Raw genomic sequence first — 19,781 nt, forward strand, 5'->3', positions numbered from 1 at the left:
CTGTAGCTTAGAGGGGCCAACTGATGTGCCCAAGGCCACACAGCTATTACGCAGTGGAGCGGGAATTCCAATCTACGTCTGTCTGTAAAGTTTATGTTCCTTCCAATGGTCTGGGGAAGGATAAGCCCCCGGGGAAAGAAGAGATTCCATCCTTCAGGTTCAGCAAGCTCAAATGGCAGGGGAAGGGAATAAAAAAGAGACTCCTAATGTCCACAGCCCCCGGGGACATCTGCTCTTCAGGATGCTGCCTTGGGGAACTTCATGGGAAGACTCTGACAATGGCTATAGTACACCACACACACAGGTGGGAGTATCTGTATCTGTGGGTACTGCTTGTCCTTAGTGGGTAAGCCATGGCAGTGCAAGTGTGTATATACACATGTCTTCATGTACCATGTAATGTGATTGTGTACCTGTGTGTGTATGTGTCTGAGTCTGCCTATGTATGCAGGCTTCTGTGTAGGGATGTGCGTTCACGGAATGTTTTTGTATGTGGACGTGTATGAGTATAGATCTGAGTGCAGCTGTGCGTGAATGAATTTGTATAGAGGTATGTTTTTAAGCCCTGCTCCTGTGTCTGCATGAGTGTGAGTACCTGAGAGTGTCTGTGTGAGTGTGCCAACCATGAATATCTGGGAGCAACTGGCAGAGCCATGGGGAGACCTCAGTAGCCTCATCTGGGCCTGTCTCCCTTTTACCTTCTAGAGAGCTCAGTCATGGAAGCTGGGGCTGGCGAGGGAGATCCCAGAAAGAGATGCCACACTCATTATCTCAGATAGAGCTACTGATCTCCAGGCAGAAAGAAGGGGGAGGAGCATGGTCTGGAGCCTCTTATGAGGAAGCCAGAGATACTTCTGGTAAGAAGCTCAGAGCCTTTCCTGCTCTGGCATTCATGCAATAGAGAATGCTGGAAGCTGTGATCTGCCATGACAGGGGCAGGCTGCTGGCCCATAAGGAAGAGTTCCAGAAAGCTGGGCCTCGTGGAGGGGTACTCTGAATACCTGACATACGGGGGGCTTGGCAGGTTCAGGCATCACCTCACTGCGTGATGCTCAGACTCATCGGGTCATCAGTCTTCATCAGGAAGAGATAAGCAATGAGAAACCCAGGGTAGCTACAGGAATGAAGACCCATAGGACAGACTCCAGGACCCAAACCCCAAAACAGACTCCATTGAACAGAAACCTAGTAGGGAAGGGTGGTTGCCAAAGGGTGGGCACATGGATAGGAGCTTGTCAGGAGAGGAGTAAAAAAGATGCAGAGGGGATCAAAAAGGTGACAAAGGGCAGAGGACAAGGCAGTGGGGAGAGATGCTAAGGGAGAAAACCTACTCTGCAGACTTCCAGAAATGTCCAGGGTGAGACAGGCGGCGGTTTCGCTTTGGCAGTTTCTCCAGCATGTCCATGAGCTTGGTGAAGGTAGGTCTCTCTTCTTGTTCAAAGGCCCAGCAGAAGAGAAGAATGTCCTAAATGAAACAAATGTGTGGTGATTACACATAAATGGTGATTTCTTTATTACTCTTTGGCATCACAGTTGGTCTGACAATTTGTCCACTCATCTGCCCCATTTCCATATTCCTTAATCATCCATCCATCCATCCATCCATCCATCCATCCATCCATCCATCCGGCATTTATCTACACATCTGCCCATCCATATCAATTCACTCTTCCATCCTTCATCCATCCATCCACCCATATATCATCCATCCATCCATTCATCCACTCATCCACCCATCATGCATGCATCTATACATCCACCCATCTATGTCAATTCTCTCATTCATTCTTCATTATCCATCCATCCATCCATCCATCCATCCATCCATCCATCCATCCATCCATCCTTCTTCCCATGTACTTTCTGAGCCCAAATAACAACCAGGTAAGCTCTATTCTAGAAGGTCTAGGATACACTGAGATCAACAATACTTCCCAAACAGTTTCTTGACATTTTTCTTAAGAGAAGGGATAAAAGGGAATACTGGGGTCTCCATCCATATCTCAATACTATAAGAGCCCTTCAAAGTCAGAGGAGAAAAGCTACTTTTAGTAATCTCTTCATCACCTAGGTGCACGTAATCTTTAGAAACATACCACATAATTACTCCTTCTCTGACTTATGTGTCTTCTGATCAAAAGAGAGGATTCCTCCTGCTGTGTTTTAGAGGAAGATTGTTAATATTAATATATACCCAGGCTTCTCTGTTTCTGTATGTCTTGTTCTGAGTTAGATAATGCCTTAAAATTATTATGTAGATGCAAATAAAATTTGAACCATTAATATTTGTGATGTTTAATTCATATCTTTTACAAATACCAGAAAAAGAGAGAGATATTGGTTCTACCTAACTCAGCAACCCATAGTTAGGAAAAACCTGACCACGAGTTACTGTGCCCCTGGTGGCAGGTACCTGAAATTGCAGGCACAGTGCAGCAGCCTTGCCTTTTAAGCTTCAAACTGCTATCTGACAAGGTTGCAATGCATATTTTTTTGGTCACCCTATGGGAAAGCATTTGTAACCTTAACACATAGTAAACAGAAGGCCCGTGACTGTGTCTGTGTCTCCCCTCATCCCCCAAGTCTGGCCCTATCTTGGGACTTACCGAGATTTCTTTTCCCATGCCAATCTGGCTGAGGTTGGGTTTCATGCCTGTGCCCATTTGCCAGATTATTGCCTCTGCTGGTTGGGTCTTGAAAGGCCATTCCCTGGCGTGGAGTTCATACCAGATTGTGCTGTTGGCAGACGTTGTTAAAGGGGTGTTGGTGTGGTGTGTCACTTGCAACCTTGTACCTCCAGTATTAGCACACACCCGCCCAGCCAGTCTCCTGGCACCCATTCTTCTCCCCAGTTTCTTCCTCATGGGGTTGGTATTTTACCATGTGGGACACACCTAAAGCTTTCTTAATGTCTTAGAAGTCATGTTTATCCCAGGATATCTTCTAATGAATAGTTAAATATAATGTGGTTAGGATCTCTGTTCCTGATTCTACTTGCAATGATTCTAGGAAATCATTGCAAATAAATAATGAGGGATACAAAAATTTATTTATAAAGATATTCTCTACAGCATTATATATAATATTGAAAAAAAGTAAAAATAACACAATTGTCCAATAAGAGGAATTGGTTATATGCATTATGATAAATCCATAAAATAAAATGAAATGCTGTATTATTATTAAAACACTTCAAATAAATTTTGCTGACATAAAAAATGCTCAATATATAAACTTAGGTAAAAAAAAAGCAGGATATGAGACTGTATGTAAGGTTTGATATTGCTTTTTAAAAAACCATTATATATGTATGAACAAGAGAATAAAGTAAAGCATAGCAAAATGTTAACAATAACTAACTCTGGGTGACAGGTTAGGATTTTTTTTCTTTTATACTTGTTCTTTTTTTTTCTAAGTATAAACCATCCTGCGGAATGGTGGAAAGAAAAAAAGAGGTTTGAGAGTGACTTGGTTTCAAGTCCTGATTGTATTTATACTAGTAGTATAATAGGGTAGGTTTCCTGGGTATGTCACCTCACTTCTCCAAATGCAGGTTTTCTTACCTGATAAATGAGAATAATGATAACATCGCAGTGGAAGGATGTTTATCTGGGACTCCGAATGCCAAAACAACTCCATGCTAGGATTATTCTAGAGGGATTTACCACATTATTTTCTGTTTCATAAATCGTGACATTGTAATTAATGGAGAAAGGATTGCTCTAGTGAGTAGCATGTGCCATGAATGGGGTGATGGGCTGGGTGGTGCATAAATGATGCTGTGAAGTGTGAATAGCAGTGAGGACCACAGTGGATGAAACAGGATGCTAGGGTGTCACTGAGCTGTACCATGGGGACAGATCTTAGCGCTTTGAGCACAAGATTCCCCAACTTAGGAAATATCTGAAACAATCCTAGAAAGTGATCTTTCCTCCACTCTAAGATTTCATGTAAGTTTGCTTTAAAGAACACAAAGCACTCTGCTATCCTCTTTACTAATCAGAGCACTGTGTCAAATCAACTATTGCTAGGGTTTCACTTCATAGTTACATCTTCCTTCTACCTGACTACCTTATACCTCTGGGGTGGGGAAGGGGTGGTGATGCTCAGGAGTTGGGATGTCAAGTTAGATGATCAGAAATCTCTCAAGAGAAGGTGCTAAAAGATTATAGTTATCATAAGAAATAATAATGCTTATTGAGGTTTTACTCTGCACTAAGCACTATTCTAAGTTTTTTTGCGGAGGGAGGTCTATTCAGCATGTCCTTTTATTCTGATGCTTTGACTACTTGGGGCTCTGCTGACCCCGGAAGGTCTGCCCCTTCCAGGAACAGCCAATTCCTGGAAACTACCAACTACCTCCTTAACTGGGCTTTCAAGTTCCAGGCCAATATTCCCCAGCCCCTGTATGCCACAGCCTGCTGAAATCATTCAAACGAGCCAATCCTAAGACTTCTTACCCTGCCTCCCCTGCTCCTTCCCAAGAGCCACAAGCCTCTTCCCAACGTCTTCCTCACATTTCCTCTGCCTCCAGACCGACCCTGGTGCTGCCCCCTGTGGACACTGCATGGTGTGGCACGCCCCCTCTGGGAACTGTGAGTAACAAACCATCTTTTCAAAGGCGACTGTTGGCCTCATGCTGCCTGAATAATAACAAAACCTACATTTTAAAACAGGAGGCATTATTATTAATATTATCCCCCTTTCATAGATGAGGAAACTGATGCCCAGAAAGGTTGTGTGTATTTCCCAAGATAACACAGCAAACAAGAAGGGCAGCCAGAAGCTCAACTTAGTCCATCTAACTCCAAGATGGTGCCACTGGCCAACGTGCTATCCTAGGAAGCTTAGACTCCATCCTATTTAAGAGTCCTTTGTAATCAGGAAAGTGCACAATTTGGGAGGTGTGAGCTTGTGGTTGGTGATTGGAGTCTGGTGAAGGAGGCATAAACAGACTCATCCACCACTCATGTGAAAGAGGGAAGGGTGTTTTGAGTTATTCCCTGTGCTGGGTACCTTACAAATGTTTTCTCACTCAATTCTTAGAACACCTCAATGGATTTATTATCCTTGATTTACAGTTGAAAGAAATACGGCTTTGAGTGGCAAAATAAATCCCAAACCCATCGGGGCTCTATGGTTAAAAGCTCCAACTCTAGAGTACAGGATATGCCAGGTGAATCTCAGCACCATCATTCATCACTGTAAGGCACGTCACTGAGCCATCTGAAGCCTCAGTATTCTCACCTGTCAATTGGGAGCAACATGGTATCTGCTTCGAAGGGTGCTTGTAAAAATTGTGAGACAGTGCACATAAAAGGCTTAACACAGTGCTCAATCCTCTTTAAAAAGTTCATTTTTGTTCTAAGTCATTTCTGAGCACGAGGTTCCCAAGCAACAGGATGCACCTAATTGGCAGGAAACCAGAGCACCGGGTCCTTCGGAATTCAGCAGTGTCAGAAATAAAAGCCTCATTAAAACTTCCTTTTAAACCCAACTTTCAAGAGAAACTCACTTTAAGGAAAAAAGATTTGCTGAAGATGAAAACTCCAGCAGAAAACCAATTATTCTGGTACATTTTGTTAATCACATTTTTTTTTCTTTTGCTAAATTTACACTGAACTATACCAACTTAATTATTGCAATTTGGTTTCAGATAACAATATCTAACTAGATAAAGATTTGGGCATAAAATAATCAGGCCAACTGACATCCTCTAAAGGGGCCCAAGCAACAGATGTTGAGAATTCTGATCTTCCAGAAATATCTCCTCAGGGTTTTTCAGTGAGGATGCAGTGGGGGCCCTTTTCCAAGGAAGACTGTCTCTGTAACATCTCTCGGTGGTGCTAAGTCTAATTGCACTCATCTGCAGGCCTGCAACTTTCCCAAACAGCTTCCCCAGTGTTATCTCCCCCAGCCCTTGCAACCACATGTGGACAAGGTTAGTCAAGGATTTGCATGGCCATGGGAGCCTAGAAGCCTTTCTGGCTATATTTTCTCAGGGCACTCTGCCCTGCATCCTGGCGCTGTGTCCTAGGCCCTTCTTTTCCTTCCGTACTTCCAAAGACATCTCATTCTGTCTGTGGCTGCAGTGACCTATTTTCTGACAAGTCCTAAACTCCTCTTTTCTATACTAGTCGTGTAGAGGCAGCTGTTTTTTGGTGGTTCCATTTGTCATCTCCATGATAGCTCAAACTCACCGTGTCTAAACCTGACCTCTTCTCCTCGCTGGCATGCCCCAACCCTGCTGCACCTCCATGGTCTCCACCTTAGTGAATGATGCCACTCTCCACCTGGTTGCTTAAGGCAGCTATCTAGGCACCACCCAAATTCAATCCATCATCAAGCTCTATTGCTTCCACCTCCTATGTGTGCTTCTGATGTCCATTCTCAGCTTTCATACCCACAGGCTCTGATTAAGTGAAGGCTGCCAGCATTTCCCTGTGTATTGGACACCCGGCCCCCATCCTCTCCTTCTTCATTCCATTCTCTACTCAGCAGCCAGAGTGATCTGATTGATCTAAAACTCAAATTAGGATTATGTCACTCCCCCTTCCCCCAGAGCTTAATAACCATCAGTGGCTCCTTAGTGCACTGAAGATGAAATGAAAACTCCTTAACTCAACCTTTAAGTCCTCATACTTCCCTCTCCAGTCTCTTATCTCACCACCCCCAGCCTAATTTTTTTCCTGACTCTTCATCCATCAGCTCCCTTTCCTCCCCCAACCCTTCTATATATTCTTCCATGTGGGCAATATGTTCTGTTTTATTTTTGAAAAAAAAAGTTTTATTTTTGAAACTTTTTGCACATTCTTTTGATCTGGAACACCTCACCCTGCCCTTGTACTCAACCTTTAACTTAGGCTCAGGATTATCATCTCCTGGAAGCCCTCCCTGATCTCCCAGATTGGATTTGGTTCCTTTTTTATTCCCACAGTCCTGTGTTTATTCTCAGAATAGCATTTATTATACTTTGCTAAAGTTGGATGTTTCCTTATCTGCCTTCCACTAGAAAGAGAGAGTAGGGGCCTCTGGTGCTTTTAAATATGTCCAGTATATTCTTTGATATTCCATTATGTATAAGATAGAGCTTAATTCTCCTCCCCTTAGGTGTGGACTGGATTTAGCAACTTGCTTTTAACAAACAGCATATGGTAGAAGTAATGATATGTAAATTTCTGAGACTAGATCATAAATGACAATGAGGCTTGTAGCCACCATGTTGTGAAGTCATTCAAGAAACCTATACACAGGCCCAAGGGTTGAGGAACTGAGGCCTCCTTCCAACAGCTGTGTGAGTGGGCCACTATGGAAGTGGATCCCCAGCCTGCTGAGCCTTCAGATGAGACCGTAGCCCTAGCCAATATCTTGACTGCAACCTCATAAAAGCCCACTCAGAACCACTCAGCTAAGCCACTCTCAAATTCCTGACCACAGAAACTTGAGATAAGAAATGTTTTCAGCGGCTAAGTTTTGGGGTAATTTGTTATGTAGTAATAATGAAGACAACACTGAATCTTGTATCCCCTGCATCTGCTACAATCCTAGCACATAGTAGGCAGCCAACAAATAGCTATTGAATAAGTAAATGAGTTGGGTAACTTGTTAAGGCCACATAATCCATTAGAAACCAGGCACACAAGTTTGTTAGGGTCATTCTTTCTAGTATACCCTACTCAGGTTCCTCCATTCTCACCCAAAAATGCAGCCACCTTGGCCCTGTAGACAGGTACACCCTGGCCCTTCCAAAAGCATTGAAAGACTTGAGAAGTGCCTCTCTGCCAAGGCTGTGGCTCTCAATGGCCAGGGCAGGGCCCACTTACCCAAGGGCAAAGACGTCAGAGTGCTTGGAGAAGGGGAGCTTATCCTCCTCTGTGTCGGGGGACAGCTGGCGGATGATCTCTGGTGCCAGGTGGCATAGCCAGCCATTCTGGATGCGCAGTTTGTCCTCCCGCCTGGAGAAGCAAAGCACAGGATGAGCTCTGTTTCATAGCCCAGGGCGGACCAGTCCCCCTGGCACTGACCCCACGTCCCTGGAGCCATCTCTGCTGCCCTTCTTGCTTCCCACATTGAGCACTGCCTGACCACCTACTGGAGGCCGAGACCCAGTAGTAGGTGCAGGGAAGGCTGCTCTAGAGAAACACTCAGGACCCAAACCATCATCGAATTCCATTGCCTCTGAGGCACCCACCTTCTTGCCCATCTTCATTCAATGACAGTGTGGATTCTTGTTATTCGTGGCAGTTACGTTCTATAAAGTCACTGGAACACGGAATTAGCAGAATACTGAATCATTGCTCCTGGGGAAATATGTACACATGCACATACCCCTCACGTAGTTTATAATTTTAACCCCTAAAAACAACTTATCTGATAGATTCTGTTTTATTTTACATAATAGACTGTGGAGCTCAGAAGTGTTAAGTGACTGGTCTGAGGCAGCCCTACTAACAGGTGTCAGAGTTGGGATTCAAATCTCATCCAACTGGCCCCAGAGCTAGAGCTTCTTATGTTACTCTGCACTGCCCACTCTGTCTCAACCTCCATCCTCAAGGCTTCTCTGCATGAGGCTGAGACAATGAGGCAGAACATCCTCCTGTTTGACCTAAGCTGGAAACATGTGCATTGGGTAACTCAAACTTTTCCCCACTCTGCATGTCCCTGAATAACTGTGAAAGTGCTGTGAGTGTTGATTTGGGGGATTACAAATACATTTCAGTGAATCCACAAATAATGATAATCTACTGTGTTTTTCCATCACCTATGATGCCTAGGTTCTGTGCTTGGCAAAGAACAAGACCGACAAGGTCCCTTCCCTCCTGGAGCTTGCACTTTCGTAGGGAAAGGAGACAACAAATGAGTTCAATAAATAGGAAAAACTAAAGATCGTGATAAGCATTGTACAAATAATTAAAATAGAGGATGCATCAAAGATAAGACGGATCTTACTGCAGGTAAACTGTGAGCTAAGATCTACGTGACATAAAGGATCCAGTTATGTGAACAAGGAGAATATCTAGGCAGAAGGGGAAGTTAGGACAAAGTTCCAACAACGGCCCCATTCAGGGTGTTCCAGAACCCTAAAAAACACCAGTGTAATTGAAACACATCATCCTATCCTATGTATCAAAGTGTATACAACCAACTCCTTGCTGATGGACCTTGGGCGGGCGGTTCCCTCTTCCACCATTATGAACAATGCTACCATGAATATCTTTGGGTAGATACAGGGAGTATCTCCCTTCATCCACGTTAACTTATTCCTTAGGTAAATTCTTAGATGTGGAAGGAGGCTGGCTTCCTTCTTTCACTGGAGGTCCTTAGCAAGGCAGAGCTTTCCATGTGGGTCTGAAATCTAAGCAGACCCCCTCTGAGATCTTCACTGACTCAAGACTCCTAGAACTGGCTCATTAACACAGGGGAAGGGAGCAGTCAGAGGGAGAGGGGATGCGTTTCTCGAATCATCATCAAAAGTGAGGTCATGCAGGATGACAGCCTCCAGCATGAAGGTCTCTGTGGGGACCTGGGGCTGGCTAGATTCTTCCAGAGAGGGTTTCTGAGACGTAGAAGTTGTGACATGCTGCTCCCTCAAACACACTCATTCGTATCCCATAATCATGATTTTTGCCATATCTAAATACCTTCAAGAGCAGCATTATGCTATAGAACTTTCCAGTATGACAGAAATATCCTCTATATGGTCCAGTATGGCAGCCACTAACCACCATGACTATTGAGCACTTGAAATGTGACTTACAACTGAAGAACTAAACTTTTAATTTTTTTTTTTTTAATTTTAGAGACAAGGTCTGCTGAGACAGTCTGTCTATCACCCAGGCTGAAGTGCAGAGGTGAGCTCATAGCTCATGGCAGCCTTGAACTCCTGGCCTCAAGCGACCCTCCCTCTTCAGCCTATGAAGTAGCTGGGATTACAGGCGTGAGCAACTGCACCCTGCTAATTTTATTTTATTGTTTTTAGAGATGTGGTCCTGCTATATGATCTTGCTATGTTGCCTAGGCTGGTCTCAAACTTCTGGCCTCAAGGAATCGATCCTCCAGCCTCAGCCTCCCAAAGTATAGAGATTATAGGCATGAGCCCCTGCTCCTAGCCCTGAACTTTTCATTTTAATTAAAGTTAAATTTACATAGCCACATCTGGCTAGTGGCCACCAAATTGGACAACACTGTTCTAGACTATTATATATGAAGAAATGCATTTTTAACTTAAATATATTTCAATAGGTCACTCTTTAGTGTGGCCATAAATGGAGACTAGTGATTTTCTAATACACATTAAAATTAAGATAGAAAATGTTTGTTCATGTCCTCCCCCAAATCAACTTGCAGATCACACCCGTAGAAACACTGGGTGGAGGAAAGATCTCTGAATGACGCTCCAAGAGTTTGGGGCTCAGGGTTCCAGTGCTGCAGTGACATTCACTAGCTGGGTAAGGCTGGATGTGTCCCATACATGCAATTCTTTAAGATCTCTTTCATTCCCCCTCCATCTTACACATGAAGGTAGCATCCATTTGGATATACGCAACTTTTTGTAGAACCCAAAATAGGGACTGCAGGAAAGGAAGCAAAGCTGGGTAACTGCTGCAATCACAACTCTTAATTGCATTTGGATGGTGGCTTACCACAGGTATCCCACCCTGGGCCACCCATCCACCTCCTGCATTCCCAGGCTAGGAGCAGACTGGCATGCATGCAACAGAAAGCAATGTGGCCAGGCAGACACCATTAAATTTGTTCTAATTTAGGATTTCTCGACCTTGGCGCTATTGACATTTGGGTCTGGGCAATTCTTTGTTGTTGGGGGACACGGGGGCTCTCCTGGGCATTGTAGGATGTTTAGCAGCATCCCTGGCCTCTATTCATTAGAGGCCATTAGCACCCTTCTCCCCCTAACCATGACAACTAAAAATGTCTTCAGACATCATCAAATGTCCCCTGGAGGGGAAAAATGGCCCTGGTTGAGAATCACTGTTCTAATTTATACAAAATAAGGAAATGGTCCAAATCTCAGTGTTTCAGGATTAATAACACAAGACTTACTCCTGCATTCTACACAAAAGACATGATACAACACATCCTGTGCTAGAAACTACGACTCAAACTCACTAGCAAACACTTGAGTCAGCAGAGTTAAATCAGCTCTTCCTTCTAGAATCAGGAACACCCACAGAGGTTGAAGGCTCTTACTTACTAGCTATGGAACCTTGAGCAGACCCAAATTTCTATTTTCCCATCTGTAAAATGGGCACATTAATTTGTACTTCACAGAGCTGCTGCAAGGATTAAAATGAGACAGTGCGTGGCACAGGACTGTGTCAGCTGCCAGAGACACGCAATTACTGGACATAATCATTACACATGTATACGTGTGTGTGTGTGTGTGTGTGTGTGTGTGTCTTTATCTTGAGGACTCAGAAGTGGAGTTGAGACTAGAGCCCACAGTAGGAATGTCCTCCATGAAAGTCTTTGGCATAGGCCAGCCAACATTCTCCTGCAATGACTGGGCCATTGGGGGTGGGGTGGGTTGGGGTGCCCCTGCCAAAGGGAAGCTTCTCTGCTCCCATCTTTTTGCAAACACCCCTGCCACCTCTTCCTGACTCATGGGGTCAGCAGCTGGCATTCTGCACTCTACCAGGGCAGGAGGTAGAGTGGTGACCACGCCTGGGGCGGGTGTGGTAGGGGCCGGGAGCCAGGCCTGGCACTAACACCCTGGGGTGCCCCGTTCCCATGGCGATGGGCCCACTGATGACAAACCCCAATCATCTTCATTATGGTTATTATGATTAATAACAGGCTTTGGGAGGCTGGCATGACAGCACTGGCATCTAAAACGATACCTTTTCTTGATGACAGCAGAACAGCTGGATGCTGGGGTCTGTCTGGATGTGCAGAACACACTCACATCACTGGGCTGCCCCCATCCCTGCCTCGGGCTTGGTGCGGGGTGGGTCTCTCCCTGCTGGGCACCAAGGGCTATCCATACCCCAAGCTCTAACTGAGGGGAGGGCAGCAAGGCAAGTGACTCCTGCTAAGTGCCTACTGTTTGGCAGATTGTCCATCCCACTTAGACCTCATAAGCCCACAATCTGAGGGCTATCATCCTGTTCTGTGGATGAGGAAATGGAGGCTCAAAACATTTAGGTGACCTGTCCAAATGGACAGAGCTGAGATCTGTTTGAACACAAGTCTTTAAAACCCCAGGGACTAGGCACCTCAACCCAATTCTACAAGAATTTCTGGAGAGAACCATTAAAGAGTAAAGCCCAGCTGGGCATGGTGGCACATGCCTGTAAGCCCGGGACCTTGAGAGACTGAGGTAGGAGGATCGCTTGAGCCTCGGAGGTTGAGGCTGCAGTGAGCCGTGATTGCACTACTGCATTCCAGCCTGGGTGACAGAGCAAGAGATCCTGTCTCAAAAAAAAAAAAAAAAAAAAAAAAAGAACAAAATGCTAAACTAAGCCTTCCACATCTCTATCCCATTTAATCATCAAAACCTCCCATTTTACAGGTAAGGAAACTGAGGATCAGGGAACCAGGTGTGTGTTAAACACAAACAAGTTTCTGGAATCTATCTCAAGGTATTATAGACTGAATTTTGCCTCCCCCAAATTTATTATGTTGAACCCCTAACACCCAATTTGATTGTATTTAGTGATAAAGCCTATAGGGAGGTGATTAAGATTAAGCGAGATCGTAAGTCCAAGGCCCTAATCCAATAAGATTGGTGTTCTTATAAGAAGAGGAAAGACATCAGAGACCTCTCTCTCTCTTTTTCAGTGCACAGAGAACAGGCCATATGACGACACAGTAAGAAGGTGGCCATCTACAAGCCGGGAAGAGAGCCCTCACTAGACATTAAATTTGCCAGCACCTTGATTTTGGACTTTCAGCCTCCAGAACTGTAAGAAAATAAACGTCTGTTGTTTAAACCCCTGAGTATGGCATTGTGTTACAGCAGTCCAAGCTGACTAATACTTGCACTCCCTAATTATTTGCTGACTGGCTGAGTGAGTAATGAATGAGGCAACTTCCAGGCCTATCTCCTGAGAGATACCGGCCCTGCTTCCTGCAATGCCCAAAGCCTGGCCAGCTCCCTTCTCTTTCCACTCCTATAATCCAGCCCCCAGGTTGCTGATCAGGGCCAAAGGTGCCCCTTATTCAAGGGATGTCTCCTGGCCTCTGGCGGCTGCACTGGGGGCTCCAGGCTGCAATGGGGGCAGTTACTGAAGATGCCTTTTCGTAAACAAGAGGGAGTAAATGGACCTGAACCCCTGAGGGGACCCTGTGGATCCCTAGAGCTACACTGGCGGTATTCATAAATATTGAGGCAAATCTACTACCTGGGAAAGGTCCTGGGATTCATGGGACACCCCAGAGTTCCACCTCCCTGTCATGGTTTGCAATGTGCTTGCTTTGGTGGAACCCAGTTGTGACATAAGAAGTTTGATTACCCTGAGACTGCCATGGTGTGAGGAAGCCCAATGTAGTCAAGCAGAGAGGCTGCATGAAGAGGGAAAAGGAGGGAGATGAGAGAGACCCCATCAGCCCCCCAGATGTTTCAGCCAGCCCAGCTCAGCTGTGTGAATGTGGAAGCCTTCAGATGTCTCCAACTTCACCCCTCAACCCATCTGATGGCACCTACAGGACAAACTGAGCATAAGAGGTCAGCTGAGCCCAGTCAACCCATAGAACCATGAGGGATGACAATACCTTGTTATAAGCCACTAAGTTTTGAGATGGTTCATTGCACAATAATATGTAACTGGAACAAGGATAAAAGCACAAGAAGTCATGGATGGCTACTTGTGGGTGGCCAGGAAACGTGAATTTCTTGTTGGGAGATGTTGCTGAGGGCACTCCCTGGGTTTGTGTTGACAACCTGGCTGGGGCAGGGGTGGGAGGGGCTGCTGTCTGGACAAGGAGACCAGAAGCCACCTTGCCCTTGACTTGGTTGAACTAACTTCCTAGTTGACACTGGGTCTCCATGAATGAGCTAAAGGAAGGGATGCCCGAGGCATTCCATTCCATTCCATTTCTTTTTCTTCCTTTTCTCCTTATGGCTTCAGAAAACTGAGTCTAAAGGAAGAAAATCAGAGGTCCTGCACCCCTTTCCTCCACCTCAGGGACAAGCCACTGTTGAGGAGAAAGAGAGAGGTGTGGACATGCCACCAGGAGGGAAGAATGTCTGCTTTTTATAAAACAGCCCAGAAGCAAGTTAGAGAAAACTCTTACTGGGCCTCCTTTTGTCTTGATGCAAATACTTGGGTGGACAGTGAAGTCACCCACCATTGCGTCCTTGCAGTTCCCCTGGGACACTGGGAAACTGGGAAGGGTATGAGTTCCCTGCTGGTGAACCAGGAACTTAACTGCTGCTGGGGAGTCAGAGGGAAGAAGGGATTCTACACAGTCTTGCCCTCCCGGGCTTCTTGGGTTCCAACTGGAGGGACTCTCTCCAAGTATCTATTGATATATTTATATATTTACTGCCTACTTACTGCCTTATCTTAGGGACTACAGATAGTTTTGTAGACTATGGTTAATCTTTCTTGGTTGGAGTAAAATCTGAAAAAGAAACTTAAGCGCCTGTTTGGTCCTCATCACACAGAAACAGCTACGTGAAGTTTTGTCAAATTCCAAATGGTCCAACTTATAACAGATTCAAGGTATCGTATAACACAAACGAGAGTCACTTTGTCCGGGTCCCTGGGGCATTCCTCAAAAAAAAAAAAAAAAAAAAAAAAAAATCAGTGGTTCTCAAAAGCAGCTGAAACTGAGGTAAAATGAGAGAAACTGTGGGGCTCCTGGAAAGATGCACCATTCGTTATAAAATGCAGGATTAGAAAAAACATGCAGAGGTTTAAAATGAGAGAGAGAGAGCGAGAGAGAGACGACAGCGCAGTCCAAATTAAAAGTCACAAGGGTAGACTTTCTGAATTATGGGTTGTTTATTTGAGATCAAGCTGTTTTTCACATGGCCAACTCAATGCGGCTTGCTCTAGGGTGAGTAGTGGCTGAGAGTTAATTACTTAATAACGGTTAATGATTCTCCTGGGTGATACTGGGAGGTATATGCAAATTAATACTAATTACAACAACTCAGCAGCAGCTACCCTTTGGGGAGCTTTTGAGATGCATTGGGCACTGGGTGGATGCTTGATGCGTGTTCTCATTTTATCCTCACAAGAACTGATAGAGGAAGGCACCATCAAACCTACCACTTTTCTAGCAGACAAGGGAACTAAAAGTTCAGAGACGTTGTTCGGCTTGATTAAAGTCACATTTAATAAGCGGAAGAGCTGTGTCAGGCCATGGGTGCCTCTGACTTTAAATCCCTTGCTGTTAACTGTACTCTTCCTGTACTAAAATCAATTAATTCCTAAGAAAACTTTGAGCAAGGCCTCTTGGGTGATCTCAACTTCCAAGTGAATTACTTAGGGTTAGAAGAGAGTCCTCCAGTTAAATTAAAGGGTAGGGGCTTTGAAAGTTCTGGGGATGCTCTGTGTCCAATCACACACACTCAAAGACAAGACAGGTGAGCAAGGTGCTGGCCTCCCCAGGGGGAAGCAGAGCATGGCCTTGGCATCCCACATCAGTAGAGTAGCTGCCCCGCTCAACTCAGCAACCTCAGGACCAACCCTGAGTCTAGGTCACTAAAGCCATTTGGACTAACTTCCCACCTCCTGACCATATCTGTTCAGGAAACTCTCCGGGTCCTCCCACCGCCTCTCACCTGCCAGCCTGCAGCACCCCAGAAATGCTGAAGAGTCCAAAGTCCGTGATGACCACTTTGCCATTGTCGTAGAAGACGTTCTTTGACTTGAGGTCCTTGTGTAGGATTCCCTTGGCGTGGAGGTAGCCCATGCCCTGCAAGAAGCAAGGAACAGGGAGTTGCCAGAGAAAAACCTAAGAGCTTGCTGCCACCCTGGCTTGAGTTCACATTGCTTGTTGTGAAGACTTGGCTCCCTAATGGCACCACACTCAACAGTGGCAGGGCCTGGGGTCTGACCGTGGGTCCTGGGGGTGAGGTCGGGGAAGGCATGGCAAGCGGGAACAGGCAGGGCCCCAAGACACAAATCCACTGTCACTCTCAGACCACAGAAAGGCCATCCCCATTTGCTCATCCGATTCCTGAAGAAGAAACAAAAAGATCCCCAGGGAAAGGAATTCAACCAACCATTTTCATCCACTTCCCCTTTAAAAACTAACTCTTCTACAAGACTAGATAGTCAGACCTTAACCCTGTAGTTGAGTATGAGGATTGAACGAGATAAAGAGTTGGAAACAGGCCTTGGCATCCAGTGGGAAGTATAGCACAGTGGTTAGGAGCATGGGGGCTTAGAGTAGGACTAAGGGGTTAGAATCCCCTTGACTTGGTTGAACTAATTTCCTGGTTGATGCTGGGTCTCCATGAATGAGCTAAAGGAAGGGATGCCCGAGGCATTCCATTCCATTCCATTTCTTTTTCTTCCTCTTCTCCTTGTGGCTTCAGAAAACTGAGTCTAAAGGAAGAAAATCAGAGGTCCTGCACCCCTTTCCTCCACCTCAGGGACAAGCCACTGTTGAGGAGAAAGAGAGAGGTGTGGACATGCCACCAGGAGGGAAGAATGTCTGCTTTTTATAAAACAGCCCAGAAGCAAGTTAGAGAAAACTCTTACTGGGCCTCCTTTTGTCTTGATGCAAATACTTGGGTGGACAGTGAAGTCACCCACCATTGCGTCCTTGCAGTTCCCCTGGGACACTGGGAAACTGGGAAGGGTATGAGTTCCCTGCTGCTGCAGAAGGCACTGAGTTCCTAAAGAGATGTTCATAACTGCTCATTAAGAACACAGAGAAGAGTCCATTGGAGGCCTCGTTCAAGGGCAAACATCTAGAGTTGTGGTGGTTTCTTTTTTTTGCCTTTGTGAGCAGTCACATCTTTTATTTCGTCTTGCAGCTCAGTCCTAACACCTCCAAATGACAAATAAAAGCTTGAGTACAACTGACTAATAAGGCACCTGCCAGAAAACACAGAATATTCTTGTTTGTTTTAATCCAAAACAACACCCAACAATTTGATGTTTCCCTAGCAGCAGTGGAGAGAGATTGTTTCCACTCATGAGAATTCAAGGACTCGAGGGATGGTGGATCCTAACCAAGAGTGCTGAATAGCTTGTATGTGACCCCTGGTCCTTGCATAGGTCCAAGTACCATAGTGATGAGACACCAGATGGAAACCAAACATTGGTAGATAGTTCCTAAAGATCATATCGAGGCAGAATTCTTACTTACACATGGCCTGGCATTTTTCAGGTCAAGTCTAATTTCTTTTAAGTCCAGATTGGTAGTCTGAAATCCAACCATCAATCTTAGGAGCCCTGGGGTAGGGGGGCTTCTCTGGGGGAAACTGGGTCTTTCTGAGATTTAGGTAGGACGCCCTAGAGCCGACAGTACCTTCACAATTTCTTGAGCAATCTGTCTGGTTTTGTTGACATCCAAGACGATTTTGGCATCCCTCACAACGGAATAGAGCGTCCGTCCCTTACAGAGGCTGAAAAGCAAAAGGACAAGATAAATTAATGGCAGTCGTTCAGAAGAGGGTGACCCACGACAGTTACTACAAGTGACAAATGATGGCATAGACACGTGGACACGCCACTATTGTGCTTATGAGATAATAGGTCTGGGACTGGACTTCAGATCTGGTTCTGGGATGGAGATCTGGGAGGAAGTTCTTGTAGATTCTTTAGAAACTTGGCCAACGTGGCTGACCGACAAGGACACCCACAGAATCTAGCCTAGTCCAGAAATGGGTTTGCCACGTCCAGTCCATCCCAGAGGCTCACAGGTGGAAAGCAGCACATAAATCAACAACTTCTGGGTCCTCAGACGCCACTCAGACAGCATTCTGTTGGCCATTCACGCCAGCTGCATGCACTTGCCAGGAGTCAGTGTGTGAGGACAGTGATGAAAGACCAGCAAAGTGGTGACTGATGTGTATTAAGTATCATCAGCAAATGATGCAGTCAATTGTTTGGACGGGGATGTGTAAACACCAGTAATACCACCCCCAAACCAGACGCCTGTCTAGATAAAGAGTTTTTCAAACTATGTTCAGCCTCATTAAGTTCATTTCGAGGACCAGTAGTTTAAGATGAATGACGGGACGAAAAACGACATTATGCACTGAAAGTAACACCTTCTCATTTAGTTGCCTGTATGCTCATCCGTCCTGTCCCTCCGCAGTCAGCACAATTCCCAGCACGCACAGAGCAGGCACCCACGAGCCGTCACTGAATGAATGAATTCTAGGTTCATCATAGCACTCCCAGCCCCTAGCACTGTGACTGGCTCAGAGTATCCAATGTGGGCCAAAAGAAGAAAGAACGTCACTGTGAAAATTAATTTTCCATCTACATCAAAATCACAGTTTGAATTTTCCTCTTTTAACCTGTGATGTTATTGCTAAAATACTCCTGGCATTGTGTTCATTCATTTGGTATTTACTGAGCCCTTGTGTCCTGGGCTTTGCTGAGACTGTATTTCCTGTGGTTGAAGCAAGAACGCTGGTATCAGAGGGATCTCAGAATCCCAGCTCTGCTCCTTACTTACTGTATGTCTTGAGGTGGGTTACCTCACCTCTCTGGGCCTCAGTTTCCTCATCTATCAAAGGAAACTAATAATACTTAACCCTGTAGTTGAATACGAGGATTGAATGAGATAAAAGAGTTGGAAACAGGCCTTGGCATCCAGCGGGAAGTACAGCACCGTGGTTAGGAGCATGGGGGCTTAGAGTAGGACTAAGGGGTTAGAATCCTGATCTGTCATTTAGTGGCTGTGTGACCTTGGGCGGGTGCATTAACCTCCCTGAGCTTCAGTTTTATTATCTGCAAAATGGGGCCAATAGCTGCTGCCTTTCTGGGTTGTCAGGAGAACCACATGAAATCAGGCATGTAAAGGTGTAGGCACCTCTCTATGCCTAGTACATTTCATGGTAACTTTCCATGAGATCACTGGCTATTATAAAAAGTTGTAAGTGATTAATAAAATAGTAAACAGACACACATACACTTGCACAAATATATATAAGTGATATATCTATACACATATCACAACTGTTTATCTGTCCACCCATCCGTATACTCATCTAAAATGCCACTGATGGCCACCCATGATCTTTGACTAACATTTTTTTCTTCATCTACTTAAGGCAACAGTCCCCGGGTAGCTGACTCACAGAAAGTCTGATTCACATGTCTGAGGAGGTCACCCAGCCAGTTGGCAGGAGGCAGCCCAGAATGAGTCAGGGCTGACCCTGCATCCCCCAGGTTGCTGTCCCAGGCAGGGCGTTTGCTGTGGCTGCTGGAGCAGAGGTGGAGGAAGGGTGGGCAGAGCAGCCAACTACTCCATGTTGACATTTCAATATTTGAGACTGTGGGCAGATTCCTTCCCCTGGATACTTAGATCCTGAACAGCCACCTACACTCATCACAGGCCAGATCCCAGAACATACCCTCCCCATTGCAGACCACAGAGCAAATCACCACCAACAGGATCCAAGACTCCCCGGACTCTCCTGCTCAGGGTAACTGCAGAAAAGTCTCAAGCTTCAGATTTCCACCCCTTGTCTTCTTTCCCTCCTTACATCCTCTTTCCCTTCAGCAGCTGCTGAAGTCTTTGCTTCTCTCACTCCCGTATGACCTCAGGAGCTTCTGGAGAAACTACTGCACCAGTGTGGCACAGCTACTAAAGTGAAATATACATACAAATAACCCTGATATAGT

The 19,781-nt window shown here is 45.4% G+C and overlaps 1 protein-coding gene across 1 annotated transcript in view; it reads right to left on the bottom strand.

Annotated features, from left to right (window-relative positions):
* Positions 1-1,327: 1,327 nt before the first annotated feature.
* The window catches only part of KSR2 (kinase suppressor of ras 2), a 506,187-nt gene continuing 487,733 nt past the window's right edge, over positions 1,328-19,781 (bottom strand). The window contains exons 16-20 of the mRNA XM_063712264.1: positions 17,452-17,548; positions 15,752-15,885; positions 7,824-7,955; positions 2,607-2,736; positions 1,328-1,465 (exon numbers count right to left, since the gene is read on the bottom strand). Of these exons, the coding sequence (XP_063568334.1) occupies positions 1,328-1,465; positions 2,607-2,736; positions 7,824-7,955; positions 15,752-15,885; positions 17,452-17,548 (631 nt within the window). The remainder of the gene's footprint in view (positions 1,466-2,606; positions 2,737-7,823; positions 7,956-15,751; positions 15,886-17,451; positions 17,549-19,781) is intronic.

This window comes from Pongo abelii, chromosome 10 (genome assembly GCF_028885655.2).
Source record: "Pongo abelii isolate AG06213 chromosome 10, NHGRI_mPonAbe1-v2.0_pri, whole genome shotgun sequence".
Taxonomy (NCBI): Eukaryota; Metazoa; Chordata; class Mammalia; order Primates; family Hominidae; genus Pongo; species Pongo abelii.